The sequence below is a fragment of the Alexandromys fortis genome, unplaced genomic scaffold (assembly GCF_014885135.2).
Source record: "Alexandromys fortis isolate MF-2015 unplaced genomic scaffold, M_Fortis_MF-2015_v1.1 scaffold_43, whole genome shotgun sequence".
Classification (NCBI taxonomy): Eukaryota; Metazoa; Chordata; class Mammalia; order Rodentia; family Cricetidae; genus Alexandromys; species Alexandromys fortis.
The window spans coordinates 2717838-2744752 of record NW_026067928.1 but is presented as its reverse complement, the minus strand read 5'-3'; the positions used below and the strand labels follow the sequence as shown (position 1 = coordinate 2744752).

Genomic DNA, 26915 nt, shown 5'->3' with positions numbered 1-26915 from the left:
GTAGTGGGAAATTTTGTTTATTTGGTATTTTCAAAATTATTTTTGTAAATCTCAAAGTAAGATTTCTAACAAGAATGTATGTATTTTACAGCTGTTTTTCAAAAGCAAAGGAATAGTAAGCGAGGAAGCCTATATTCTCTTTGTAAGAAAGAATGCAATTGTGGTGCTAATTCCAAAGTATGGCTTAGAAGGTACAGTTTTTTTTGAAGAAAAAGATAAACCAAAGCCACGGCTTACTTATGATGATGAGGTATGGTATTGCTGATTCTTGTTTTCTTGGGGAAGAGAGGTATATTTTCTCTGACAGTTGGCCAACCATAACTACAAATTGTTAAAATTTTTCTGTATTTATGTAGGTGGAGTTTTTCTGTGTCTCTGCAGCCACCCCCAAATAACCACTCAGATACTTACTAATGCTTCTTATTAACTAGCTCTTACAACTTAAATCAACCCATGTTTTTTATCTAAGTTTTACCATGTGGCTCAGGGCTTGTTATTTGATTTTCTACACGTCCTGTTTGTTTTGTATCTGGCTTGTGACTGACTCTTCCAACTCTGCCCTTCTTTTTCCCAGTATCCTTAGTCTGGTTTTCTCACTCAACCTTACCCTGTCAAGCTATGAGCCAATCAGCTTTATTAAACCAATCACAACATAGTTTACAGTGTACAGAAGGATTAGTCCACAGTAGATTTATATCCTAAATCTCAAAATGCATGACAGAAAATCCACATTTCATTCCCTAAAATTAGAGCATATTTAATGATACTTTACTACAAACAACTAATTCACTAAGATGAATGATGTCATTCAGGCTTACCTTAGTGACAAGATGAAGTGTGCACAAAAATAGACTATATTTGAGGCTGAGGTTTAATGTGGGTTTTTTTTTTATATTCAATACCTAGAAGCTTACTAATATTGTGGATTTTTTATTCCTTGAAAATGTTATATATAATGAAATATATCTTGATCATATCTATCCCTCACTTCTCCCCTCCAACTTCCCCCAGAACCCATCACCTCTCCTTCCCAACTTCTTGTCCTCCTTAGTTTTAAACTTTTAAATTACTATGGAAGGTAAACTGGAAGTAGGATTGAGATTCATATTTAAGAAATGATATTGATAAAATGTTTTTTTTTTTCAAGATACCTTCACTCAGAGTAGAAGGTACAGTGTTCCATGTCTTTGATAAAGTTAAAGTAAAAATCACATTAGATTCATCAAATCTTCAACATCAGAAAATCCGCATGGCCCTTGTGGAACCACAGGTGAGACCAAACTTAATTTAATGGTGTGGAAAAGTTAACGTCTAGTTTGTTAAGATCTTAGGTATTCCAAATATTGGCACTGGATTCCAGGCATCGGAGATTCTAGAGGTCCTTAAGACCATTCCGTTCTCTTGCCTATTTCTTTACTCTAGTTTATAATATACAAGTTAACTGCAGGTGCTCCATTTAAAATCCTGAATGTTAACCTTTTGGCTTTTGGTGCTTGCTGTTTACTGTAACATAAATCCAGTAGGGCAAATTGGACACAAGAAAGAGCTGTTACATTACAAACACACAGGCCAAGTTGAAGCTTCTCAGTTTTCTTGCTATGTAGATAAGGCTAGCCTTGAATTTGCAAGGATCTTCCCAAGTGCTGAGATTGCAGGTGTGCACCTCCGTTCTGGCTTACTTCTGAACCATGGTTACTTCCTGTGCGTAACTGTGTGTGGTGCACCCTTCTAACTCCATCCCCTCCACTGGAAAGTCTACTTCAAGTTGAAAGTGATAGTGGTAAAGGGGAAGGTGAGATACACATTTCTTATCTGATGCTTCTAATCACTTCATTTTTTCCGTTTATACTTTTAGATACCAGGAATAAATATTCCTCCTGATGTTTCAGACATGGATCTCAGTGGGCCAGGAAGGAAGAAGAGGAAACTTGAGAAGTAGCTACATGCAACAGAGAACTACAAAGACTGACAATTACTGTAGACAACAACAAAATTGAAAGCATACTTACAAACTGGTGTGCATGATACTTTCAAGTACATTTCAATAATTTTAAGAAATTTGCATTTTTATTGAGTTACTGGCTAAATCTTAGACTGTGCTTCTGCAACAGCAAAAATTATGCAGAAAAATTCATTTGAATATCCATCACTTAAATGGTGACAGAACAGCAACTTCAGGGATCTGTGATGATCATTTAAATGGAGTACTCATCTGCTCATTGACGAGCAGATTAATTTTTATATAAGTGCTTTATTTAATATAGAAAAAACGCATTTTCTGAGGAAATTAACATTTTAGAAGCAAAGAACAAGCCTTTCTAAATCTTGAGCTGTCAGTGTTTGGCATTTGATCTTTTTGCGATTTTAATTTGCCTACTTATAACACTGTATTCACACATTTTGAAAAGCCTCCTTACTTTACTAGTGGTTCTCAGAACTGAATGTTTTGGGATTATAAGAAAACAAAAACTCAGGTATCTTGGATTGGGAACATTGTGATGTTATTGTTAACAGGTGATAAGTTCCTTAATCTGTGTTGCCAGTGTTTCTCTCAAACAAGGCATTACATTTTAGAGAAAGAATCAAAGTAGAAATGTCTGCTTTCTTAAAAAAACAGGTAATAGCTTTTGAATTTTAGTTATACCCAATTATATAAGAGAGGAGGGATTGTATTAGACATATTAAAGGAACAAATGAAGTCTCATTTGTTGTACCAGTTTGACTACCTCGTGCCTTGCAAATCCCAGATTAATGATGACATTAGGAAAATTTTAACATTTGACTTTGCTTAGTCAGTTTCTAGTCTAGTAAACTACTTTTGTGGTAGTAACCAGCTGAAAAGTCCCAGGCTATAATGTAGGTACAGCTGTGTCCCGAATAAACACACATTTAGTGCTGTTTTCCAATTTCCTATTACAGCAGATAATATCCATATGTTAAGGCAGAACTTGATTTAACTGAAGGAAGACAGCATTTGGCCCACAGCATTTCAGACTGTTGGCTGAACTACAGCTACAGCACAGCCCTGCTGTACTTGTGGTTTATAAGCAGCCAAACAATGTATAAACAGGTATGGTTATGTTCCTGAAATAAAAAGTCAATTTTCCAAGGAGTATAACAGATACTGCTCTTGGGGCTGGAGAGATGGCTCAGTGGTTAAGAGCATTGCCTGCTCTTCCAATGGTCCTGAGTTCAATTCCCGGCAACCACATGGTGGCTCACAACCATCTGTAAAGAGGTCTGGTGCCCTCTTCCGGCCTGCAGGCATACACACATACAGAATATTGTATACATAATAAATAAATAAAATAAATATTTAAAAAAAAAAGATACTGCTCTTGAGCTTTACCCACCAGTCACTCAAATTTTTTGCTATTGAGTTGAGCATGTAGTTGAGTGGTATAATGATTGCCTTGGATTTGATTAGACTATTGCAAAGCACAAGACAAGAACTGTTTGCCAGGTACTGGAAAGATGTCTCAGCAGGTAAGAGCAAGCACGGCTGTTTTGCCAGAGGACCAAGGCTTGATTCTCAGTGCCCACATGATCTGTACTCCAGTTCCATCACTCAAGTAGTATACAAACATATGTAAATACAGGCAAGAACAAAGCTAAAAATGTTAAAAGCTATTTACCATAGTTTACCTGCATTATGGGGTCATCTTGATAATAAAAAGCCAATAAGTTGTATCTGTTAGCTGTTTATAGAGTAGGACATTGAATTTCTTCCTCAGTTGTTTCTCCACATTAATTTTTTGAAACAGGGTGCCTTTCACTGAACTTTAGAGATTGTCACTTTGAGCTACACTGGCTAGAATTCAACAAGTTTCCACCAACCAAAATGGGATCACAGTCACATTCTGGCAAGCTCACACGGAGGTTAGGTTTTCCTGCTTTGCAGCAAGCACTCTACCTATGGAGCAGCCCCCATGTCTATTACCATTCTCATCATCTAGAGTGGCTTTAACAAGTACAGGCTTTAATCTCAACTGAGCAAATTCATGATCAAAAACCTACATTCCCCCGGGCCTTTGAGGTTTTAAAATTTTTTTTCCCTAATGCCAGTTATGAAGCTAAGCGGATTACACAGAACATGTTCATCCAGTGTCCAGGCTTTGCATCTCCAGATTGAAAGGACGAAAGTACTTGGGGGAAAATGCATCTGTGTAAATATGTTTAGACATTTTCATATTAGTATTCCCCCAGATACCGTAACTATTTTCATTGTACTCACATTGTAGTAGATATAAGTAATTTGAGAGGATCTGAAGTATATGAAAAGATGTGCATGCCTTACATGGAAAGATGGTGTCATTTAATGAAGGACACTAGCATCCCTAACTAGTTCCCCTGGGATACTGAGGACGACTGGTTGCAGATGAAACTCAACACACTTTTGACCCTTACATTCTAGTGACTGATGTAAGAAGACAAAAGTTCAGGGCCAGCCTAGGCTACATTGTGAGACGGTCTCAAGACAAACTGGAGGAGCCACTGGAGGACTGCTACTCCCATTTCACAGATAAAGGCCAGGCCAAGTAGCGAGACAAGTTATTTGACTTGATAATATTACTTTAAAAAACTGAAAAGTAGCCAGGGAGGCTGTTCATCTTAGAACTCCTGGATAATATCTCTTTTTAGATAAGCATATTCAGTTGGCCAGTCAACTTCACAACATTGGTTAGTGTTGGAGCATGTGACATGAGCACTGTGTGTGTATGTCTGTGTGTGAGCAATACACATACTAAGGATGGAGTACCATATAGAACAAGAATGAAAATGACAAAATAATAGTGCATCTTTATTTTCTAGGACTAATGATGAGTCATTTTGAGTATGCCAGTTTTTACAAAATAAGTAAACACAAAAATACAGTCTGATATTTCCAAATACATTTTATCCATCTTCTAATACAGATTTTTTAAAAAAAAATATTTTATTTAGCTATTTTTCCAATTGTTTCTTCATGTCCAAAGCCCAAGGGGAATTCACTGTTCCCCAAGGATTCTGATTCTCCCATGCTCTGTTCTGTTCATCTCCCTAGCCAAGACTGAGGGAACGATACATACTACTGTGGCATCCCACGCTCACCCCATAGATGGGAGTGTATAGGACTGCCCAGTCGGTAGCACCTTTCCAGCATTTACACTTTAGTATTAACTAGAGTGCTAATGCCAGAAGCTAAGTCATTTCCTCACAGAAATGGATTTTTAGAGAGTCCATTTTATTTCCTTTCTTAGTAAGTTTTATATCTCAAGATATCTTTCACAGTTTTCATGTAAAAATGTAGAATGCATTCAGTTTTAATATTTTTATCATGTTCTAAGAACTGGTAATTCAGGATTATCATTACAAGTTTTAACAAGTAGTTCCGTGATCCTGTAGGACAAGAGAAAGCCATCAGCTGTCATAATTTTTTGTTAAAGAAACCACTCAAAACAAATACAAAAATATTTATTGGTTAAAAAATAGCTTGTAATTAATAACTCAGAGCTTCTGTTCCTGTCACTAAGTTCCTTTGCGGACAGACTGTATTTTCACATTACGGAGGGAGCTGGGCATATGACATGAAGCAGTTACCCCAGTCACCACCACGTGAGATCATGTCCGTAAAGGCACAGGGGCTACGACTGAGTGTGGTCTGTGGTCTTGAGACTATGGGCTGCTGCACTGTGATGGGCCAGCAGCTTTCATCCAGCACCTCTGCACTGTGTGCTCTTGCTGTGGAAAAGAAAACACCTGCTTTTCAGTTTAGGGCCATTCAAAAGTACAACTGCTACCAACTGTTTTGAAATGGGGATGCAGATTTCCTGGCCTGAGAGGGCTAGTGAAGATAAGAGTTTTTGTTTGGGGGGGGGGGGTGTTTCCTCCTTCCCTCCCTCTCCTGCCCCCTTCCTCTTGAACCCAGGATGCTGGGCATACTAATCAATGCTAGTCAATCAATGCTAGTCTAAGCTTCAGCTTAGATTTTTGAGGGATAACTGAAATGAGCTGGATTATCAGGAGCAACTTCGTTGAAGTTACTAATATTAGAGTGAGACTTGTTTTGATATTACATGTACCAAAGGAAAATATGGTGCATTTCTTACTGAACTTGCAGAGAGGTTTATATAAATAGTATTAAATAAATAGGTATAAGTAGTAAGGTTGTCGTATCTCGTGAAAGGTTCGTGAAATGTTTATATCAGAAATATACTAGTACAAATATTTGACATACCTAAAATATCTACTTATTTTCCTTAGAACAATGAAAATCTTTAATGGCTATTGAATTTTAAGAAATCCTTCAGGAAAGAATAGGAGGATTAATACTGTCCAAATGCATAATATCCAACAGTGATAATACTGAGACCATTATTTTGTATGGCTACACATACAGAGTCTTTAAGTGCTTTTAACTTTTGATATGTAACCAGTTGTACTATTTTCCTCTCTAGTAGTAATTATTTTCAAACTTATGTTTGAGCTGTTTGAAATATTTCAAAGACAAAAATCAATTTTAGAGGCAAAAGTCTCTGCCTTTCCCGTTTCCTTACGGATGTAAGTGCTCGTTGCTTAGAGTAGAGCTGGTCCCCCTCTAACTCATCCTCTCCCATTGGAGAGCGAGGAATTTTGGAGTGTCTGGTTTTAAAATATCTACTAATGACAAAACAAGATGAGCACATAAGCATGGTAAAGCTATACAAAATGGTGAAGATAGGCTGAAAAAAGCCATTTATTAAATATTACAGCCTATATTATTATCAAACTGTTTTCTCCATACCTTTATATTACAACCTTGAGATTTTATTTCTGCTTCAAAGGACTGTGTGACATTTTCTTTGCAGCAGCTTTCTGTCCCAGCAATATCAGTGACATTGCTTCCACAAGTCTGTGTGGTGTAGCCACTGTCCATCTTGGAGGAATGAAAAACAAAACACTGACTCATAAAACTGCAAACTCATTCATTGTTCTAATTTACATGAAATATTGTAAGAAATGCAAAGGCTAAGTGAGCATATAATTCACTACATCTGAACAATGTAACAGTGATCACAGTAAATGAATTTAATACATGATCCTAAAAGCTCTACACGAAATTGCTTTTCCCTGCAACACTTCATAGGATATTTCTTGGGAAGGAGCTATAATTTCTTTAGCATCAGTAGACAAGTCACCAGGTGCTTTTCTGCTCTTTCCAAAGTGAAAATAAAGACTACAATCAGTTTTCCTTTCCAGCTTATCTGTAAATGCTTTGCTTATACAGTTTCTAAATACCATTGGAGTATTAAAAAATAAAGATAGCCTGCATAAGGCTCATACCCAGCTGTTCATAATGGCATGCACATAAGAAAATGGTTACATTTTAAAACATACTGGCTTGCCCCAAAAGTGAAAAAGATTTACACATTTTTAAGTTGGTATTCTATTATCATGGAGGATACCTTCCAAGACACTTCAGGTATCACCAAACGCTGCATCCTCTGTTTGTCCTACCTACACATACCTGTGATAAGATTTTACTTATGGATTAGACAGTAAAAGTTCAATAAGAATAGAACAACTATAGCACATTTCTGGTTATGGAACACTATCTAACCTAGTTTGGCTTCAAATTCACATTTTTGCCTCAGACTCAAAAGAGTGCTGGGATTACAGGCATGTGCCACACTATGCTTGATTTATAAATATGTTTATAAAAAGTTATGGAATATGATCTTAAAATATTTATTGTACTTTGCACTTTCAAGAATTTTCTGGCTCCTCTTTGACATATGCAAATTGCTAGAATTATGTTAGTGCTTTTAGTCAATATTAAGTTTTGAAAAAGCTCTTTGTGAATACAAGTGACATGTTAGCCTAGTGGTCAGCTTGACAACTGAAATGGCTGCTGTGTGAATGATTGGTAGAAGTACGGGCAGTGTGGGGACATTAGTCAAAGGGTGTTTGGCATCCCACTGAGGGTCAGTTTAAGATATGGTGCTCAAAATAGCATGAATTTTGAAGCAAACTTTATATTTTAAATTTAAACAATTTTGGACCACAGGTATCTACTGTAAAAAGCATTTACTGAATAAAAATTCTTGGTCATTTGTAGCGCTATAATGCCATTTTTATTTTGTCCTTTCAACATCTACTTTATAAGGTGAGGAAGTGAAGGTTCAGAAAGATTAACTCAGTGTTATACATTGACATCAGAGGCTCAAGTTAAAGTTCTTTTCACTTTTACATTTGCACAGTGCGGTGGTGAACGCCTTTAATCCTAGCACTTGGGAGGCAGAGGCAGGTCTCTGTGAATTTGACACCAGCCTGGTCTACAAGAGCTAGTTCCAGGACAGGCTCCAAAGCTACAGAGAAACCCTGTCTTGGGGGTCAGGGTTGGTTGAGGGCCATTTACTTGTAATATTGCTGAGCACCAAACACCACCCAACACACACAACACACTGACCTAGCCCTTCACCTTTCCTTACAAATTAGGAGTAGGGAAGTCTGTGCTGCTTTGATCCCCTGAAGGACATCTACAATAGTGTATAAAGTCATACTGTTGTCACCCAGGTGATCACAAGGAAAATACTCCTAGTTTTCATGTCTGTATACCCACTTACTGGTTCCTGGGAGTCACAATTAAAGCAAAACCCTTGGGACAAGTACAATAAAATTGAACAGTACATCCCAAGGGAAATCCCTCGGTTCTGTTACAGGTCGATAGATACTTGATCAAGACTGTAAATATCAGATTGCTTACAAAGAGTCTTCTTTCTGATATCACTGCCAAGTGACTGGCTTATGACTCAGTTCCAATACATAACTGATTTCTCAGAAAATTAGGAAACAACCTACTTCAGAAACCAGCAATAGCACTTTGGGGCCAAAGGATGCTCAATCCTACTACAAGGACATGTGCTCAACTATGTTCATAGCAGCATTTTTTATCATAGAACCTGGATGCCCCTCAACCAAAGAATGGATAAAAAAGATAATGGCACATTTACACAATGGAGTACCACACAGCGGAAAGAATTAATGACATCTTGAAATTTGCAGGCAAATGGATGGATCTAGAAAACACCATATTGTGTGAGGTAACCCAGACCCAAAAAGACAAATACAATATGTACTCATAAGTGGCTTTTAGACATAAAGAAAAATCAGCCTACAATTCACAATCCCAGATAACCTAGAGAACAAAGACCCTAAGAGAGACATACACGGATCTAATCTACATGGGAAGTAGAAAAAGACAAGCGCTCCTGCATACTTTGGGAGTGTGGGGATCATGGAAGAGGATAGAAAGAGGGGAGAGGAAGGGAGAGGAGTAGAGAAAAATATAGCCCAATAAAAACAATTTTAAAAAAAGTTTTAAAATGAAAGGTTCCAGTTCCATTTTCAGTTTTCGGCATCAGCATGCCCAGTGTCAATCAGAAAACACAAAGGCGAGGCATCAAGAGCCTCTCAGCACACTGAGCCCGCAGAGTCAGCTGCTCCTGAGTTGGCATCAACTCAGAGAACATGGCCTTGGGATGCAAAGCTGCTGGAGTCCGTACTGGCTCTGCTGTTCATTTCCTTTTTAAACTTCAGGGAACCTACTTAGCCTCTGATGCACACGAAAAAATGTTGACTGTTTCAAGTACATAAAAAGTTAGACATAAAAGTGCTCTAAGTTTTCTTTCTCCCCTAAAGGACATTAAGGCAAACCAAACCCATTCAAGTTTTAGCATACGAATCCTATGCTAGAAATGGCATTCATGGGGCTGGAGAGATGGCTCAGCGGTTAAGAGCATTGCCTGCTCTTCCAAAGGTCCTGAGTTCAATTCCCAGCAACCACATGGTGGCTCACAACCATCTGGTGCCCTCTTCTGACCTGCAGGCATACACACAGATAGAATATTGTATACATAACAAACAAACAAACAAATAAATAAATAGAAACGGCATTCATTCTTCCTGCAGCAGATCCCAGGACACAGCTGTCTCCTGAGATGATGTCTGAGCCTGGCTTCTTTTCTGCTCATAATTTACTATTCCCAGCAGACAGTGGTTAATAGATATATGAAATATGAATAATTAATCCTCCTGATTGCTTTTGGTAATTTTTTAATACTACAGTGCCCTAGTTGGTCTGAAACTGGCTTTGTAAAGCTGGCTGGCCTTGAACTCACAAAAATCTGTCTCTGCCTCCCAAGTGAGCCCCAAGTGCCTCCCAGGTACGCCTAATAATGCACGCCATCGTGCTCAACACTCCTGGTAACTTTTAAACTCTCCAATGCTACAGTGCTCACATTTAGCCTATTAGATTTCTCACCCTGTAACACCCAGAGTCAAAGACTAGCAATTACAAAAAGCCTTACCTGGATATTGCTAAAGACTATCAAATACAAAAAGCCTTACCTGGATATTGCTAAGGACTATCAAATACAAAAAGCCTTACCTGGATATTGCTGTTTTCACACGGCAGAACACTGCTCTCCGCGAGAGGGGACATGCACATATGAGAGCTTTCGATATTGAAGGCAATTCCACTCACAAAACCAGTCATGGCTGAATTCCCATCACTCACTGGCTCCTTTATCCAAGTGCTCTCATCTTCTGTGTCTAGAGGGTCGAACATATCCACAGTGTCATTTTCCCTCTCGCTCTCAACATCCTCCAGCGGCGCTAGATCTTTCTCAGAACTAGACTGGCTCCGTGTAAGAGACATGGCAGTGACCACCGAAGGCTCGCCACACGCCAGAGGCTCACAGTTCAAGGGCGGGAGGGATACTGGCGCACTTGGGCCTGGTGGAGAGACATCTGTGGAGGGAGCCTCATCTTCTTCGCTGTCACTGTTGTTCTCAAGAGTAAAAGGGACCCGAATCAGTGAGGACAAGTACTGAGTACCACCTCTCAGTCTCCGAGGAGACCAGCTTTTAATTGGTGAGCAGCCATCTATGTACGGACTCCTGATGCTTGGATTAATGATCCCGGTAGATCTTGCTCCGGATGAAGCTTCAGGAGAATGAAATATATACTTCCTTTGTTCTGAAGGAGTGGAGGGGAAAAAAATTACATCACAAAAACTCAGAAAGGGAAAAGTCATTTTTAAGTGGTAATCGTGTTCATGTCAGAAAAAAGAAACAAAGACAGTAACAGGTTTGTATATACTGAAGTGAAATTTTAGTGTTAAAAATAACAGAAAGCTAGTATGTGCCTCCACAGACTCAACCTCAAAGCTTGTTTCCATGGCTCTTTCCAAATTTTAATTAAAATATTTTATTTTTTGTGAATTATTTCTTTATAAGTACATTGCACTATATCAAAGTTGTTCATATACAAAGAAGATGCCTAACAAGTTGGCTTTTAGAAACTGTAACTTAACAACTATACTTGACAAATGTGTTGGACTTATGTAACACACTTGTAACAATACTAAAAGGCAAACAAAAACGAGAAAATAGTATTTTTAATAGTAAGGAGCCTAACAATATCCAAAATGAGAAAAATGCTTTAGTTTAACAGTGATAACAATAAAAAATTTAACCAACATAAGCTTTTATGAAGAAGTTAAAGTAGATTCAAACAAAATCCTTAAAACTATGGGGCAGGGAACACAACTCAGCGGCAGGGACCTATATTCAATCCCCAGTTTAGCAGAGGGAAAAGAGCCTTCAAAGTATCTGTCCCTTTGGATGAATTTTTTTTTTTTTTTTTTTTTTTTGGTTTTTCGAGACAGGGTTTCTCTGTAGCTTTGGAGCCTGTCCTGGCACTAGCTCTGTAGACCAGGCTGGTCTCGAACTCACAGACCTGCCTCTGCCTCCCGAGTGCTGGGATTAAAGGCGTGCGCCACCATCGCCCGGCCCCTTTGGATGAATTTTTACTTCGGAAAATTAACCTAGGTAAGGTTTCAGCCCCACGACCATAAAAAGCAAAACAGAAATAAGACAAATAGAATGATACATGTATGAAATGGTTCAGAAGTATGTTTTTGAGGTAACACTAAATAATCTGAATAACCTGCAAAAGAAATAAATGCTTTGTAAAAAAATAAAGAACCATGGATAAAAATGTACAAATTTGTTTATCTACATACCCATATTCCTATATACAAAAATAAAGTTTTTCATTTTCCAAAGTTTTACTATGAAATGATTTCCTAAAATATTAAGTTTTCAAATATTGGTAAATATTTTTTTCAAGAGTACATACATTTCTAAACATACTTATTTTAACAACCTTAACCAAGTATATTTTATAGGGTTTGAATACCTGGTTGTCAAAATCTATTACTGTAAGTAAGAAGGTATATAAAAACCAACTTATCTCTAAACTGTGATCTCCTTGAGAGAGTGCGGTAAATACTTATTAAAATAACTAGATTAGAAAAGCTTTCTGAGAATTCTAAACGTTGAGGATAAATTATCTCTCCAACCTTTGTTGTAGTGCGAGGAATTGAATGCAGACATCACACAGCATAGACAAGTATTGTACACTGAACTATACCAACAATCTTTTTTTTTTTTTTAACTATGGCAGTTTTATTTGATAAGGATTCAGTTTATGAATAGGGGTTCTGTGTGTGTATGGAACCTGATATTCTAACATTTTATATAATATTTTTTCTTTTTTGTTAAAATTTTTAGAGTCTAATTATATAATTACCCCTTCCCATTCCTTCTTACAAACACTCCAATGTAGTCCCCTCCACTGCTTCATTCAAGCTCATGGTTTTTTCTTTGTGTTACATTCCTGTGTGTTCCTAAACACGTAAGTACCACCTGCTCAGTAGGATGTTACTTTTATATGTACATGTATTTCAGGGCTCACCACATAGCATGTCTACTGGTGCTTGTCCTGGGTCGGGTCATATTTAGGCAGCCATGATGGTGAGACTTCATGGATGTAGCTTCTGACATTTCTAGGAGACACAATCTCACATCACAGCAAACTCCCCGTACCTCTGGCCACCTTTTTTTATTTTTTTTTATATGGGGGTCTTTGTTTTATTGCTGTGAAGAAACACCATGACCACTACCACCCTTGTAGAAGAAAACATTCAACTGGGGCTTTCTTAGAGTTTCGGTGTTATCAGCACGGTGGCATGCATGGTGCAGAAGCACTGGTCTACAACATCCTGACATTATGATTGGCAGGCCCAGGAAGAAAGAGATTGGGCCTGGCCAAGGCTTTGCAAGCCTCCATCAAGATCAACTCCTAACCCTTTTAATCCTTTCAAAGAATTCCACTTTCGGGTGACTAAGCACTCAAATATATGAGCCTATGGGAGGCTATTTTGTTCAAACCACCACAGCCTTACAAGGTAGCTCAAGCTAGTTATAAATTTACATATTCCCATCGTGCCCCTGAACTTATGATCCTTCTGCCTCTGTCGCCCAAGTACTGGAATTTATCGCATAAGCTACACATTTGACTTACACTGCTACTTTTGTTTTTCAAAAAAGAAAGTGTCTACAAATTAATACCAAAATATTCATTCCTGCTAAAAGAGCCCCTTTATTAATAAATGTAGATAGTACAACTTTAACAGTATATATTATTCTGAGACGTACCTGAGAGTGGTGTCTTTCCTGCTTCAAGTGCAATTGGTGAGAAAGTGGGTAAAGAAATAGTCGGTGGGCTAGCTATGCTCCCCAAACTGTATTTTCTTGTACTGTTCTCAATGGGGCTAGAAGAAAACTGTCCCTGTGATTTTAAAAAAGAACAACTTAAATTAGAAAATCAAAATCGTCATTGGTTAGTAAATACATGCAACTTCTCTGTGTCACAGTTATCTTGCGCGTTCTTTGTCTTTTTCACACATACTCACAAACCAGGAACTCCCAAGAACCCACCAATGAAAGGCGTCTTGGAACAAAGACAACTAAGACTGCTAGAAAAATCTTGAAATAAAATATCGAAGTATGATGAATTGGGCTCAAACAAATCATTCATTATATTTCATACCAAGTATGTGAAAATACCTATAAACTAATTTATTTACGCCATCAATGCTAACTCAGTTACACTGCTAATCTTTGGGCAATTCAGTAAGTAAGCCAGACTGTGATTCCTTGAGACAAGGATCAATTTGCTCACCCTGTCTACCTTAAAAACAAAACTGAAGACTGACTAAAATCATACCTACGAACTGCGAAAATGCTCACGAACTGGGTGATCTTCCTGGATGCGATCTGAGTATCTGCATCCAAGCAAACAACACACTAACCAGTCACTTGCTAGAACACTTCTTATGGTACATGCCATCGACACAGGGCTCCTAGGCTACACGGAGACAAATCAATCAGATAAAACACCTCAAGAGATTCTCGAGTAGTGCTAGGAGGACTTCTGGGAGAAGCTGAAGGTAAGGAGTCAGAGATGCTCCCATTCACATCCAAAAAGAGCTTTCTTCTGAGAGACGAGGAACTGAGGTTCCCAGGAGACTGGTCCGCAGCGTCATCAGCTCTAAAATAGTCTCCTGCGTTTTATAAAAACACAGAGAAAGTTGATCACTGTAAGAAGGAACTACACTTTTTAACACTGATTTTCCAAAAAGTCATGAAACAGCCGAGCAGTGATGGTACACACCCTTATTCCCAGCACGAGGGAGGCAGAGGCAGGCAGATCTCTGTGAGTTCGAGGCCAGCCTGGTCTACGAGAGCTAGCTCCAGGACAGGCTCCAAAGCTACAGAGAAACCCTGTCTCGAAAAACAATAACAGAAACAAAACAAAAAGTCATGAAACATGTTTGAATTTTGTTTCAATACACGTATGGGTAACGTTTAAAATGTTCTTTATTTTTGGAGTGTTTGTTTATTTTCTGTTACTGATGTTGTGAGTCAGGGTCTCACTATGGACCCAGACTGGACTGGAACCTGTGGTCATCCTGTCTCAGTCTGCTGCCACCACACCTGATGGGCCATTAGTAGTAGACCTGCACCAGTAAGGTGTTTCTCTTTCATGCTCACAGTCAAGTTCACAGTGATAGATCACTAACTCAGGCCACGTTCAAGAAACAGGAAAATGTAGGGCAGCTTCCCGTTTAAAGGACGGCACCTGCTGCACGACCATTTACAAACAGCCGACCAAACGAGAAGCTTTATTTGTGTTCTTAAAGGGTCAAGTCACACAGCATTTACCCAATATGGCTTCCAGATTGAAATCCACAGGAAGAGACAGCAGAGTCTGGCAGGCAGCTGGGAATAAGCAAACAGATGTTAAGTACGCACACACCAGTGAAGGCAGGTGACATCAGTTCAGCATGTGCCTGCCAACCACCGCCTCCCAGCATGCTCCAGGATAAGCAGTCATTCTTCAGGGGCACTCTATTATATCCCATGCCAGCTTCGTGATCGGAACGCACTAATGGTGGAAGCTAGCTGCCCCTGAGACTTGTACTGGAAGTAAACAGGGTAGCCGCAGACACTAGGGGATTCCTCAGATTAACAGAACTTTGTGTTTTCTTTAAACCTTTCCCGAACCAGAGACCGATTCACAAATCACACACTTCAAACTGGAAAGCAGCACACAACTGCTCTTTCTAAAACATCACTTTCTAAAAGTCAGTTCTCTTGACATACAGTTCACCCACAAAGCACACAATGTCTGAACTGAAAAGGACCGCACTACTGTATGAACTATGCTTGAATCGAAGTACCTTGCTGTGCACCACATCTTTCCAGACCCTGTTCATACCCACCATTGCACTTCTCAGAGGGAAGTGTCAGCTTCTGCCCAACAGGAGAGTCGCCGTTGCTATTAAGGCCTGTGAAACATTTTCAACAGAAAATCATATTTTTATACTTATGGCAGTGGGTACAGTATTTATCCCTAGTGCTTGTAACGGGTTTTTAGAGCCCATTCTCTTTGGAGGGAGACCTTGCTCAGCCTAGAAACAGTGGGGAGGGCATTAGACCTGCCTCAAAGTGATGTGCTACATTTGGTTGATTTCCCCATGGGGAGCCTTGCGTTCTCTTGAGGAGTGGATGGGGTGGGGTGGAAAGAAGGTGCAGGGAGCAAGGGGGGGATGGAAACTGGGAGTATGTAAAGTGAGAAAAGATTGTTTTAAAAACTAAATTTAAATAAAAAAAAAATGGAAAACCCAAGCATACTTCAACTAAGGTTTGCTCCTTATTAGAGAGCTAATTGTGCCATGTGGAAACTGAACTTGCAGCAGGCTTCGCTGTGCCGCCCTGCCGGCCTTGCTTTTGCGAACACGTGCAGAATACTCACATTTGCTTACAGACCCTGGGTTTTGCATGCTGAGTACTCACATTTGCTGGGGTGAAGCTCTACGGGCTGTTTCCCGTCATGCTCAGTCCAGGGAGAGGGGACAATGACATCTTTAGTGAAAAACTAGAAAAATTCAAATTGTACAATTAGGCGTAAATGCCCCACAAATGGGAAAGAGTACCGTCATTATTTCCATATTATTTCATTATAACCACCATGTATGTCACATATACTAACTTACATTTATTTTAAAATGTTCATATTCAACATAACTGATCAAAGTTAAGTTAAAGGTGAAGAAATATATAGAGACCTCTTAATACTTTAAATCAACCATTTAAACTTAAAACTTATAAATAAAGCTAAGAGCATTATTCATACGTCAATTGCTTTTCACTTCTCTGCCAATTTGTCTTGGGATTGGCGACCAGTGTAAGTCGAGGAGGAAAGGAACACATGGAGATAAAGGTACACACAAGAGTAAACGGTGGGATGGACTCAGCCCTTACTGACTCTCGAGATTAGCGGTTTTCAGGAATTTGGATAACCTCTGTTAAAACCGCAACGAAAAATAAAATTATATAAATTTACAATTAAATACATTATATTGAATCACTCAAAAAGTAGTACTTATAAATTATTTTACATTTGTCAATATCTATGTTCTTGGAGTTAATTACACTTTGTGTACATATGAGGTGGAATCTGTCTCCCTGGGGTGTGTAACTACACGTTTCCCCTTCAGAGATATCGTAGCGGTAGCTGGAACTTGGAGTATTTACATTATGGGTAGCAGCAATCACAGAAACCATAGTAAGGTCTACAAAGAGAGACAGCTGTTACACATGCACCTTCATCGCTATCCCGTTCTACTCAAATGAACAAAACCCAACTGTATCTATCTATCCATCCATCATCTGTCTATCCATCTTCTGTCTGTCTGTCTGTCTGTGGCTATGTCTTTTGCTTCTAATGCAGTGGACCCATAAGCTTATGACGTGTCACCCATGGCTAAACAGTAGCACTCAACATTAACTAGAACCCAAATTTGATGGCATTTAAAATAATAAGTAGAACACAGACATTTGAAAGTTTGGTAATAATCAGTATTGCAGAGAGGAAAAAAAAACAAGCAGCACCATGCTAAACAAGGAGCATAAAAGGTTCTGCCTCTTAGGAAGGCAATGTGGGAAAATCCACTCAGACTGAAAATCCACAAAGCTCTGGCTTACCATCCACTAGAAGAACATAAAACACATAACAACTGCAACACTATGGTGTTTATGCATTCTGACTAAAATACAAACATCTGTACAGGTGATTATTTAAAAAAAAAAACAAAAACAAAAAACTAAGAAAGATCAAGAAAAAATAATAAAAACAAGATGCAAAACCAAATGAGGATAAACCTACGTGTCTAAAATGTTTAAAAGATGCTATTGTTGGGCTGGAGAGATGGCTCAGTGGTTAAGAGCACTGCTTGCTCTTCCAAAGGTCCTGAGTTCAGTTCCCAGCAACCACATGGTGGCTCACAACCATCTGTAATAAGATTTGGTGCCCTCTTCTGGCCTGCAGGCATACATGCAAAATACTAAGAATACTGTATACACAATAAATAAATAAATAAATCTTTAAAAAAAAAAAAAAAGATGCTATTGTGTATATAAAATGAATCCCAGCTGCACAGGAAAGGCTGCAGCAGTTCCTTTCAGACTGGTTGAGAATGACAGCTTTTGTGTTCTCTTTACATCTGATAGGTCTGGCTTTGACATGTGTATATAAAATATATTTTGGATATAAATACTAATCCTGACCTTCACTCTGATTTTATTCCCTATGAATGCTGCTGAGCTTTCCTTGAAACAGCTTAAAGGATTCTAAACAGAGACAGTATTTTCCAAAATGTTGGAAAGTTAGAAAGGACCCGATCTATTCGGCTGGGGAAGGATTAAGCGATAGTGTACCAGTGGGAATCAGAGCTGGAGATGAAGGGGAAAACAAGGTTTGTCAGGATTAGAACACCATATTTTCTAAATAAGGTTGTATGTAATCTTAAGTACAAGGGACAGACAATACCTATGTTAGCAAAACCAAGGAGGGGCCAGTCACCAGGCTCCAGAACAAAGCAGTAATGTGAATCCTTTGGGGTACAGAAGAGCCAAGTATAGCTAAGGAAAAGTAACGTGTAGTGGAGACCAGAAAGAAAAGGGACAGCTCAGAAACTGTCATTATGACACAAAGCCTCTCTGGCTTTACTGTTTTTACTAAAAAAGAGAAGAAAAGAGTGAACAAAAACCTTACCTTTGTACTTAGCAGTAAGTCATTTTATGAACTATATTCTAAATCTTAAAAATCCTTAAGTATTAACTGCAAAAGACAAAGTCACTGCGAGTGTGGAGGACAACAGTCAGCTTCCTTTACCTGAACTCCAACCTGAGTCAGAAGTTTGTGCTAATCAGTACTCTGAGAGCACAAGGAAGACAAGCCGTGCTGGGCGGAGAGGGAGATGATGGCCAGGGAACAACACTGTTGTAATCTAACAAAAACAGCTTGCCTGAAGATCAGAGTGCCGAGTTAAGACTAGTAGTTAGCCACGTAGGTCAGGCAGTGGTGGCGCACACCTATAATCCTAGCACTCTGGAGACAGGCCGACTAAAAATCTGTCTAAAAGAGAAACAGAGCTCACCCTTGTGCTGGGAATCCCACGCCTTTGATCCCAGCTCTAGGAAGGTGGAGTCGGGAGTGATCTGACTGGGCGGGAGAGGAATATAAGGTGGGAGGAGACAGGAGCTCAGATGTGGTCTGAGGATCCACACAGCGGGATGCAGCCTGAGGTTTTGTAGAGAGAACAGCAGTCTGAGGGTTCGTAGAGACAGGACTGCCCCTTCAGTCTGAGCAGCGACAGAGGAAAGAACTCTCTAGTGCCTGGCTGCTTTGCTTCTCTGATCTCTCAGCATTCATCCCCTAGTATCTGACTCTGTTTATTAGTAAGAACAATTAGAATTCGTGCTACACCAAACTGTATTAGTCTAGGCAGGGGAGAACCAAACCAGTGAGTTTGAGAGCAAGGGAGCAACTGAGACAGGTGAAACCTATGGGCCTTGTAAAGGGCTCAGAGTGGTGGGTAAGTAGAAGGGAGGGGCGCCCGGAGGACCAGAAGGGGCAGGAAGAGTGCTAAGGACCGGAGGGAGCTGTGGGAGTGGAGGAGTTCAGCAGTCTTCCTAAAGGGGAGGGCACACATGCAAAACGCACTGCTGGTTGGCTTAATGACTGTAACAGTGTTAAGTTACCTCTTCGATGGCTTTTTGTCTTTTGTCTTCCACATCTTTATCTGTTCTATACAGAGATAAAGGAGAAAAATAACTAGGCCATTACTTCAGCTTATGGAACATCAAAAATAATAACCTCTCAAAGAAATAATGTCTCTCCATTGAAAGCTGACAAATGTTAGATTGATTTCCAAGAAAACTGGCATCTTATACCAATTAGTTAATGGCAGGATTCTGAAAAGTCGCCATCCGCCGTTGGTATCTCTTTCCTCTAACCTGAAGTTAAATGGAACAAAACTTGCTTTTCCAAGGCTTGTGTTGATATATCGAGTTACCACCAACAATATAACTTAAATAGTATTTTAAGCAATAGAAATGAAGTATTACATCTGGTAGAAAACTAACAAATGTCCAAATTCTCTTTTTTCAATTATAGCAATATCATTATAGTAGTTATTTTAGGATAACTTTTATTTTGAAAGGAAATTAACAACCTACTGTTCTCAATAGAGAAGTAAAAATATTAATTCTGAAATATAGTAACAATATAAAATTTTGTCCAAATATATGATTTTTTTCTATACAATACAGAATTACAACACAAATCTCTCCGTTATAAAATTGAATACAAAATGTCGGGTCCCAGGCACAAGGCAACAGTTGCCAAGGACATGGCAATTAGCCTTGTCAGACCACTTCTTTACTTTGTTCCAAGAGAGAGTTATTGCAATCCATCCAAAAATTGGAAAATAAATTTAAAAACACAATTTCAAATTATTTTCCTCAGTCACTGTTCATGCACATATATACATGTTCCTGCATTGAAGGAAAGAAAAAAAGGGAAGCTTGTATGCATTCCGGAAATTTAATTTAAATGAATTTTAAATAAGGGAATTATGAGACAATAAACTATAATGTTCACCCCCAAGTCCTGGCTTGGATAATAGGCATGTTGAGTCTAACACCTCAGTCACCTTCACTAACATGGCCATAGCATAACCATATCAGAATGACTGTGCATGCTTTAATTTAAGTTCACAGTGAGTTCCAGTCTAGCCTCATCCCATTCCAAACTCTCCTGCTAGTTCATCAGAGGAGCTTGAGCCTGAAATCTGCAGCTGATTGCTGGAATCGAAAACCCTAAGGTGACAGTGACAGAGAGGGCAGAGTACCCTGGCCAGCACACCGCTGCACACCAAGGGTGCACACAGGGGGCGAGAGTTCTGAATACTGATGCGTTCGTCGTTTATTCTAATACCCCTCTGTGTGCTCCAGATAACAAAGAAGGAAGGCTGACATGGCTCTGGTTAGTTGAGCAGTATCAGAGGCCAGTGCTTTTCCTAACAACGAATCAACACACTCTGCTGAGAGTGGTTTCACTTTCTCTGGTAGAAGTCTTATAGAATTACATCAGTAGGATAACAGTAGAATATATTCCCACTTTTTCCTTATAAATATAAAAAAATCTATCTACTAAAATGCACCAAAATTCTTTCTAAACCCCGATAACACGCACCTTATTTCTGTGAATTATATTGCACTGTGGTCTGATTGGCCAGATAGCTCTTAGGGGCAAGAATAATATACAGTGCCTCGCAGAGCCTGGGATGTATTTTTGACTGACGGTGTCATTATGTTCATTATGTTGAAGAAATAGGCAAAAGTTAAGATATATACTTTGTGTATGGGGGGGGGGGGAGTTACTCATGAGCTCATTTGATTTTTTTAAATCTTCTCTACAGAATTAACATCAAAATCCTATATGCTTTGTCTTCAGCCTATCCCCTTCCAGCTGTTTAGGAATTCAGGTGGGAACTAATTATGAGTAAATTGTCATTAGAATACCAAGAGGAGAGAAAGGGAGTAGCAATATTTGCATGAAGATCTCAACATGTGTGTTTCTGTGCATGAGTCCTAAAGTCAAAGGGGAAAAGATTCCACTGCTTTGGACTAACAACACAGCTATCTTACGACAGAAAATTAAATACTGTATAAGCCATGTATTTGATTTTCATGTATTAAACAAATCAGACTATAAGTCTTGCTCAGCCATCATCAGAGAAGTTTCCTTCTGAAGTAGAAAAAATACAGAGCCCACAGCCAGACTTTATGTAGAGAATGAGAGACCTTGGAGCACTCAGACCTAAATGGCAAGTCTCCATCAAATCCCTCCTGTCAGGGCTCCTGCAGGAGAGGAGACAGTAAGTGTGTAAGGACACCGAGAGAACAAGGAAGGCCCTCTAAATCAATGTGAGCAAAGCTGCATGAACCACAGAGACTGAAGCAGCGTGCACAGGGCCTGCATGGGTCTGCACCAGGTCCTTTGAGTTTATATTATGGCTTCCAGTTCAGCATTTCAAGGTATTTGATGTGGGATGTCCTCCAGTATATGTGTTGCTTTAATTGGTTGAGGAAGCTGTTCTGACCAATGGTTTAGCAGAGTAAAGCTAGGTGGAAGTCCAAAGATACAGAGAGAGAGAGAGAGAGAGAGAGAGAGAGAGAGAGAGAGAGAGAGAGAGAACAGAGTTGAGGAGATACCATGTAGCCGCCCAAGAAGCAAGATGTGAGGTAACAAGTCACGAGCTTCATGGTAAAATATAACCTATAGAAATGGGTTAATTTATAGTTAGTGGTAGTCAGTAAGAAGCCTAGTACACTGGGTAGACAATTGGAACTGCTAATAAGACTCAAAATGGTTATTTCATAAGTGGCTTCAGGAACAGGTGGGCAGAGAAAAATTAGCCATGGGGGGATCAGCGGGACAGAGAAGACTTCCAGCCACAGTTGGTGCCCAATGTGGGGCAGGAATTCATGGAAAAGCTACTTGCCTGTGACTTTATAGCCACCAGCACAGGCTGGAGCTGCACTCAATACTCCTGCCCAGCCTGGCTAGACTTTCTTTCCTTTTTTTTCCCCAAGCCTCTGCAGGACTTTGGGATTTTGCTATTGTAGTGACTCTGAACAGTCTCCAGCTGCCACTCAAACTCCAGAAGCACCTGGACTTACCCACCCTAGACTGGCTGGCTCTATCTTTAGTCAGCTCTACCCTTCCTCTTCCCCTCCCCCCCACACACATGCTTTTCCTGCACAATCTCCTGTGTGTTTTGCAGACAGTCTACTCTCCCTCTCTCTGTATCTTCGTTTGGACTTCCAGCCCAGCTTTATTCTGTTAGCCATTGGCAGAAACAGCTTTATTCATCAACCAATAAAAACTACATATATACTGAAGGACATCCCACATCAGAGATTCCTGAGTGTGTGAAAGAATGGGCCTCTGATTCTTGTGTCTTTTCCTGTGTTCTTTTCCTGTGTTCTGTTTGTTTGGTCTAACCCCCATGTGTTAGGTTTTGTTTTGCCTTATTATATTTTATTATCATCCATTAGAAGCCTGTTTTCTAATGAGAACGGAAAGGGAGGGGGATCCAGAGGGGACACAGGGTAGGGAGGAACTGGGAGGAGCAGAAGGAGGGGAAAACATAGTCAGGATAGATTATAGGAGAAAAAAAAATCTATTTGTAATAAAAAAATACAAAAAAATAACCGGACTCTAGACTCTAAAACAAAGGTTCTTTAAACTATAGGTAATGCTGCCTAGCAATCTGTTAATTAAAATCCAGCTCTGGCCCACTATCTACGTGCATGCTGTCACTATTAAGGATCACTGGACAGCACAAACAAACCAGTATTTGCAGACTACGCAAGGGACAAGCAGACTGTGCAGGTGACAGGAAGAGTCAAAGGAGACAGTGTGCAGGCCCACAAGATGGCTCTGTGGGGGAAAGCGCTTGTCACGGCATACCTCACTACCTGAAATCTCCAAGGTGGAACAAGAGACCACTCCCACAAGCTGCCCCCGATCTCCACACCCACACCGTGACGTGCGTGCGTGCGCATTACCAAGGACACGGCTTGATTCCTTGATGATCTGTGTTAAAGCTCAGTCATGCCTATAAGGCTCTCTGTGGCCAATCAATATTATTGCATTAGGTGAGTCTTAACTTGTTAGGGAACTCTAGACTGCCCCAGATAGGCAGCCATGGTTAGTGTTCTCGGGACACTAACCAAATATATCAGAACCCATAACTATAGAGAAACGTACAATGTTAAAGTGCTTTTCCATCTAACCAAAAGCCAGGGAGACTGAAATGTTTAGAGTAGTGGCGGTAGAGGGATTGGGGGAAAGTGTATGTGTGCAGGCACACGTGTGTGCACGCATGTGCTAGTACAAGAAAGGTGTTCCTATATAGACTAAAATTTTAAGTCAAGGTATATTTCTAGACAAAATAGTTTGAACTTGCTTAGAAAGGAAAGATATCCACATTAAATCTCTTCTTTCTTGACATACGTACACATATAATCAGCTTTTAGAAGTTCTTATTTCTCTTTAATTAACCGTCTGTTATTATACTTAAGCACAAGAAAGGAAAACTTACCGGGAATGACTTAAGTAGGAGGCCTGACGATGAATCTCCTCTGGGTCTATTTCTACAGGGTTCATTATAGCCAGCTGATCAATAGACCACCTAAATTTCCCTGGTGTCTAACGAAAGAAAGTAAACATCTATATGAAATCAAATTAAAATAGTTCATCAAAATGCTACCAACGTTACCTTCAAAAATGTAGATAGCTATAACCAAATAATAAAACCAGATAGTAAAACCAAAATAACAAAAAACAAAACATGAAATTGCATTGAAGCTATTGCACCTTACCATTGTGTGTGTATCCACATCCATGCTTATGTGGGTACAAGTGTGTGTGTGACTGCACATGTACACATGCACAAGGAGGCTGCAGGCCAATCTGGGGCATCATCCCTCTTGTTACCCAAGACAGGGTCTGTCGCTGACCTTGGTATATTTATCTAGGCTGGTTAAGCAGTAGATCAAGGACCTGCCTGTATCTGCTGCCCCTACAGCAGGACTGTAAACATCCATCACCAGTGGCGTTTGTACATAGCTCTAGGGATCCAGCGCACGCCCTTGTGCTTGCACGGCACATGGCAAGCATGCCACCAGTTGAACTATCTTCTTTGCCTCCGTTATTTACTAAAAGATGCAAAATTACTATCACGAATCAATTGATACTGGGAGGCCAAATCAGATATGATACCATAGAAACTGTATACGGCTCCTGCACACCCTCTCACGGTCCACGCTGGTATAAAATGTGCAGAAACAGTCACCTGGTGTCTATTAGGGTTACTACTGCCATGATGAGATGCCTTGATCAAAAATAAGCTGGGGAGGAAAGCATTTACTCGGCTGACCCTTCCACAGCACTATTCGCTGCCGAAGGAAGTCAGGACAGGAACTCAAACAGGGCAGAAACCGGGAGGCGGGCTGCTGCTTACCAGTTTGCTCAGTCTGCTGAACCCAGAACCACCAGCCCAGGGATGGAACCACCCACAATGGACTGAGCCCTCACACATCAAGTGCTAATGTGAAAAATGTCCAACAGGTATGACTGGTGCCCAGTCTTATGGAGGCATTTCCTCAGCTGAGGCTACCCCCTTTCAACTGGGTCTCTTAGAGACTCGAGCTTGTGTCAAGCTGACACAGAAGTAACCACCACACCTAGTTCTGCAGTTTTTCTAGGGAAGTCTGGTTAACGAATCAAAAGAACGTTGTCAGTAACAAGTAACAGTAAAATCAGCTAAAGTGACGAGGCTTTCTCTAATAACCTAAAGAGCACAGGTCACTTTGTACCAGCCTTCTGATAAATATTAATCATAGCATATATTCACTACTTTGAAATTGCTCATTTTGTTGAATTTATTCCAATAGCATAGGAGATGGCTCCCGTTTCTGACAACCTGCAAGCTTTAATAGGGCTTGGAGTTTTTAAATGGCTGGGGAAAAGGAAACAGAAGTCTCAATATTTCGTGGCAGAAAAGTAACATGAAATTCAAATTTCGGTGCCCATAATTCCATATGAGAACACGGCCATATGTGTCTCCGCACTGTCCCTGGTTGCTTCTTTTGATCTGAGGGACATGAGTAGTGCAGCTGGGACCAGGTGACTTGCAAAGCCTGTCAGGTTCCTGACTAAAAGTGAGTCGCTTCTGTGTTGGTGTGGGAGAGTTTGTACCAAGAGACCCTAACTGGTCCACCATATCTGATGCCTGAGAGCATTCATATCCTGCTTTCTAAAAGAACCACGAGAAAATTAGGTGGCATAGCTTCTGTAAGATACTTACATTTAAAATCATTTACAATTACTTCCGTTTAAAACCTCTTGTAAACATTAGCCAGGAAAAACTTACTGGTAGTTTTGTGGCTTTAAAGACAGAAGGACTTGCAAGGGTTTGTTTATGGAGGTCAGAATAATCACTAGGACTTTCAAAGGGATTTAAAACAGGGATCCTTCCTGGAGTTTCCGGTGTTATTTGCATTTTTAACTCGCTGACATCTCCCATAGCCCAGGAAACAAACTAAAAAAGAAAACAGAAGTATACATATTAAAGCTAGTAAGTATCACAGGTATTAACCCTTACAAAATATACCTAACATTTCACAAAGAGTTCACTCCATACATACCTAAGCGTTTTGGAGATAGAGTTTACCAGAGAGCATTCTATACGTTTCCTCAGATGATCTAAAACCCTTGGGACTCACTTGGGAAGCTGGAATGGTAAGGCATTGGTGCTAACAATTTTCAGAGGCAGGGACCCAAACAAGCAGGGCGGTTAACTACACTCCGGTCAACTCAGATCTGGCCCAGTGAGAGGCAAGTAAATTACACTAAGCACAAGGACCTTTCCAACCAAACGAATTCTATTCGCCGTTTTCTTTATTCACGATCTCAAGATTAAAGAGCACGACCATCTCCGGACACCCCGGCAATTTAGACAGAACTGCAATTATTCCTCCAGGCACTTTAGTCCTCACTAGAGCAGGGTGATTGACAGGGTCCAGGTGGGGCTTTAACTAGTTTCCCCGAAGACCTCCACTCCTCCAGCACACAAATCCACAATGCATTCCTTCCCAAGAGGGTTACAGCCAGGGGAAAAAGAAAGAAAAAAAAAAAAAAAAGGAATTTACTTCTGGCAGATCCAAGTTGAGCCGGCTGCCTCGGTAAAGATCAGAGACGTCACTTCCAGCGACCATTCAGTTTCCAGGTGCCCCTGTCCCTGCTCCCTTCCTCACCTCTGGGCGAGCGCGCAGGCAAGGCCGGAGCCAGGAACCCAGAGGTGTCCAGCTCCAGAGAGGGGTTCAGGCCTGACCCTCCACGGAGGACGTGCCTACACCCGCGGGGGGACGAGGAAGTTGCAGCATGCCCTGCACAGCCCACAGCCCAGCACAGGCGCCGACTCTTTAACTCCCTCCGCGCTGTCTCCGGCCAACCAGGGCACGGGGCGGGGCGAGGCGACAGGCCAATCGCGTCTCGCCGCCGTCCGCGAACCAGCCAATGGCGTCGAGGCGCTGGAGCGAATTCGAACGCTAACTCCTCGCTCGAAG

The 26915-nt window shown here is 40.3% G+C and overlaps 2 protein-coding genes across 13 annotated transcripts in view; one reads left to right on the top strand and one right to left on the bottom strand.

The window, feature by feature from the left end:
• Positions 1-4627, top strand: part of Dis3 (DIS3 homolog, exosome endoribonuclease and 3'-5' exoribonuclease) — a 33130-nt gene extending 28503 nt beyond the window's left edge. For all 9 annotated transcript variants that reach the window (XM_050144588.1, XM_050144581.1, XM_050144579.1 and 6 more), the window contains exons 19-21: positions 92-250; positions 1148-1270; positions 1856-4627. In XM_050144588.1, coding sequence (XP_050000545.1) covers positions 92-250; positions 1148-1270; positions 1856-1939 — 366 coding nt within the window. In that variant the 3' untranslated portion in view covers positions 1940-4627. The remainder of the gene's footprint in view (positions 1-91; positions 251-1147; positions 1271-1855) is intronic.
• A 147-nt stretch (positions 4628-4774) lies between these two features.
• On the bottom strand, positions 4775-26740 carry Bora (BORA aurora kinase A activator). 4 transcript variants are annotated; one of them, XM_050144597.1, is made up of 12 exons: positions 26604-26740; positions 25721-25888; positions 23888-23994; positions 19476-19521; positions 16227-16308; positions 15653-15718; positions 15093-15149; positions 14268-14431; positions 13524-13656; positions 10409-10998; positions 6764-6895; positions 4775-5721 (listed from the first exon to the last, which is right to left on the bottom strand). In XM_050144597.1, exons 2-12 carry the CDS (start codon positions 25871-25873, stop codon positions 5656-5658), a joined length of 1596 nt encoding a protein of 531 aa, XP_050000554.1. In that variant the 5' UTR covers positions 25874-25888; positions 26604-26740; the 3' UTR covers positions 4775-5655. The 4 variants fall into 4 exon arrangements, with proteins under 4 accessions (XP_050000554.1, XP_050000552.1, XP_050000553.1 ...); XM_050144595.1 differs by having other exon boundaries at positions 26499-26696; XM_050144596.1 differs by having other exon boundaries at positions 4775-5379; positions 26499-26696.
• Positions 26741-26915: the final 175 nt, after the last annotated feature.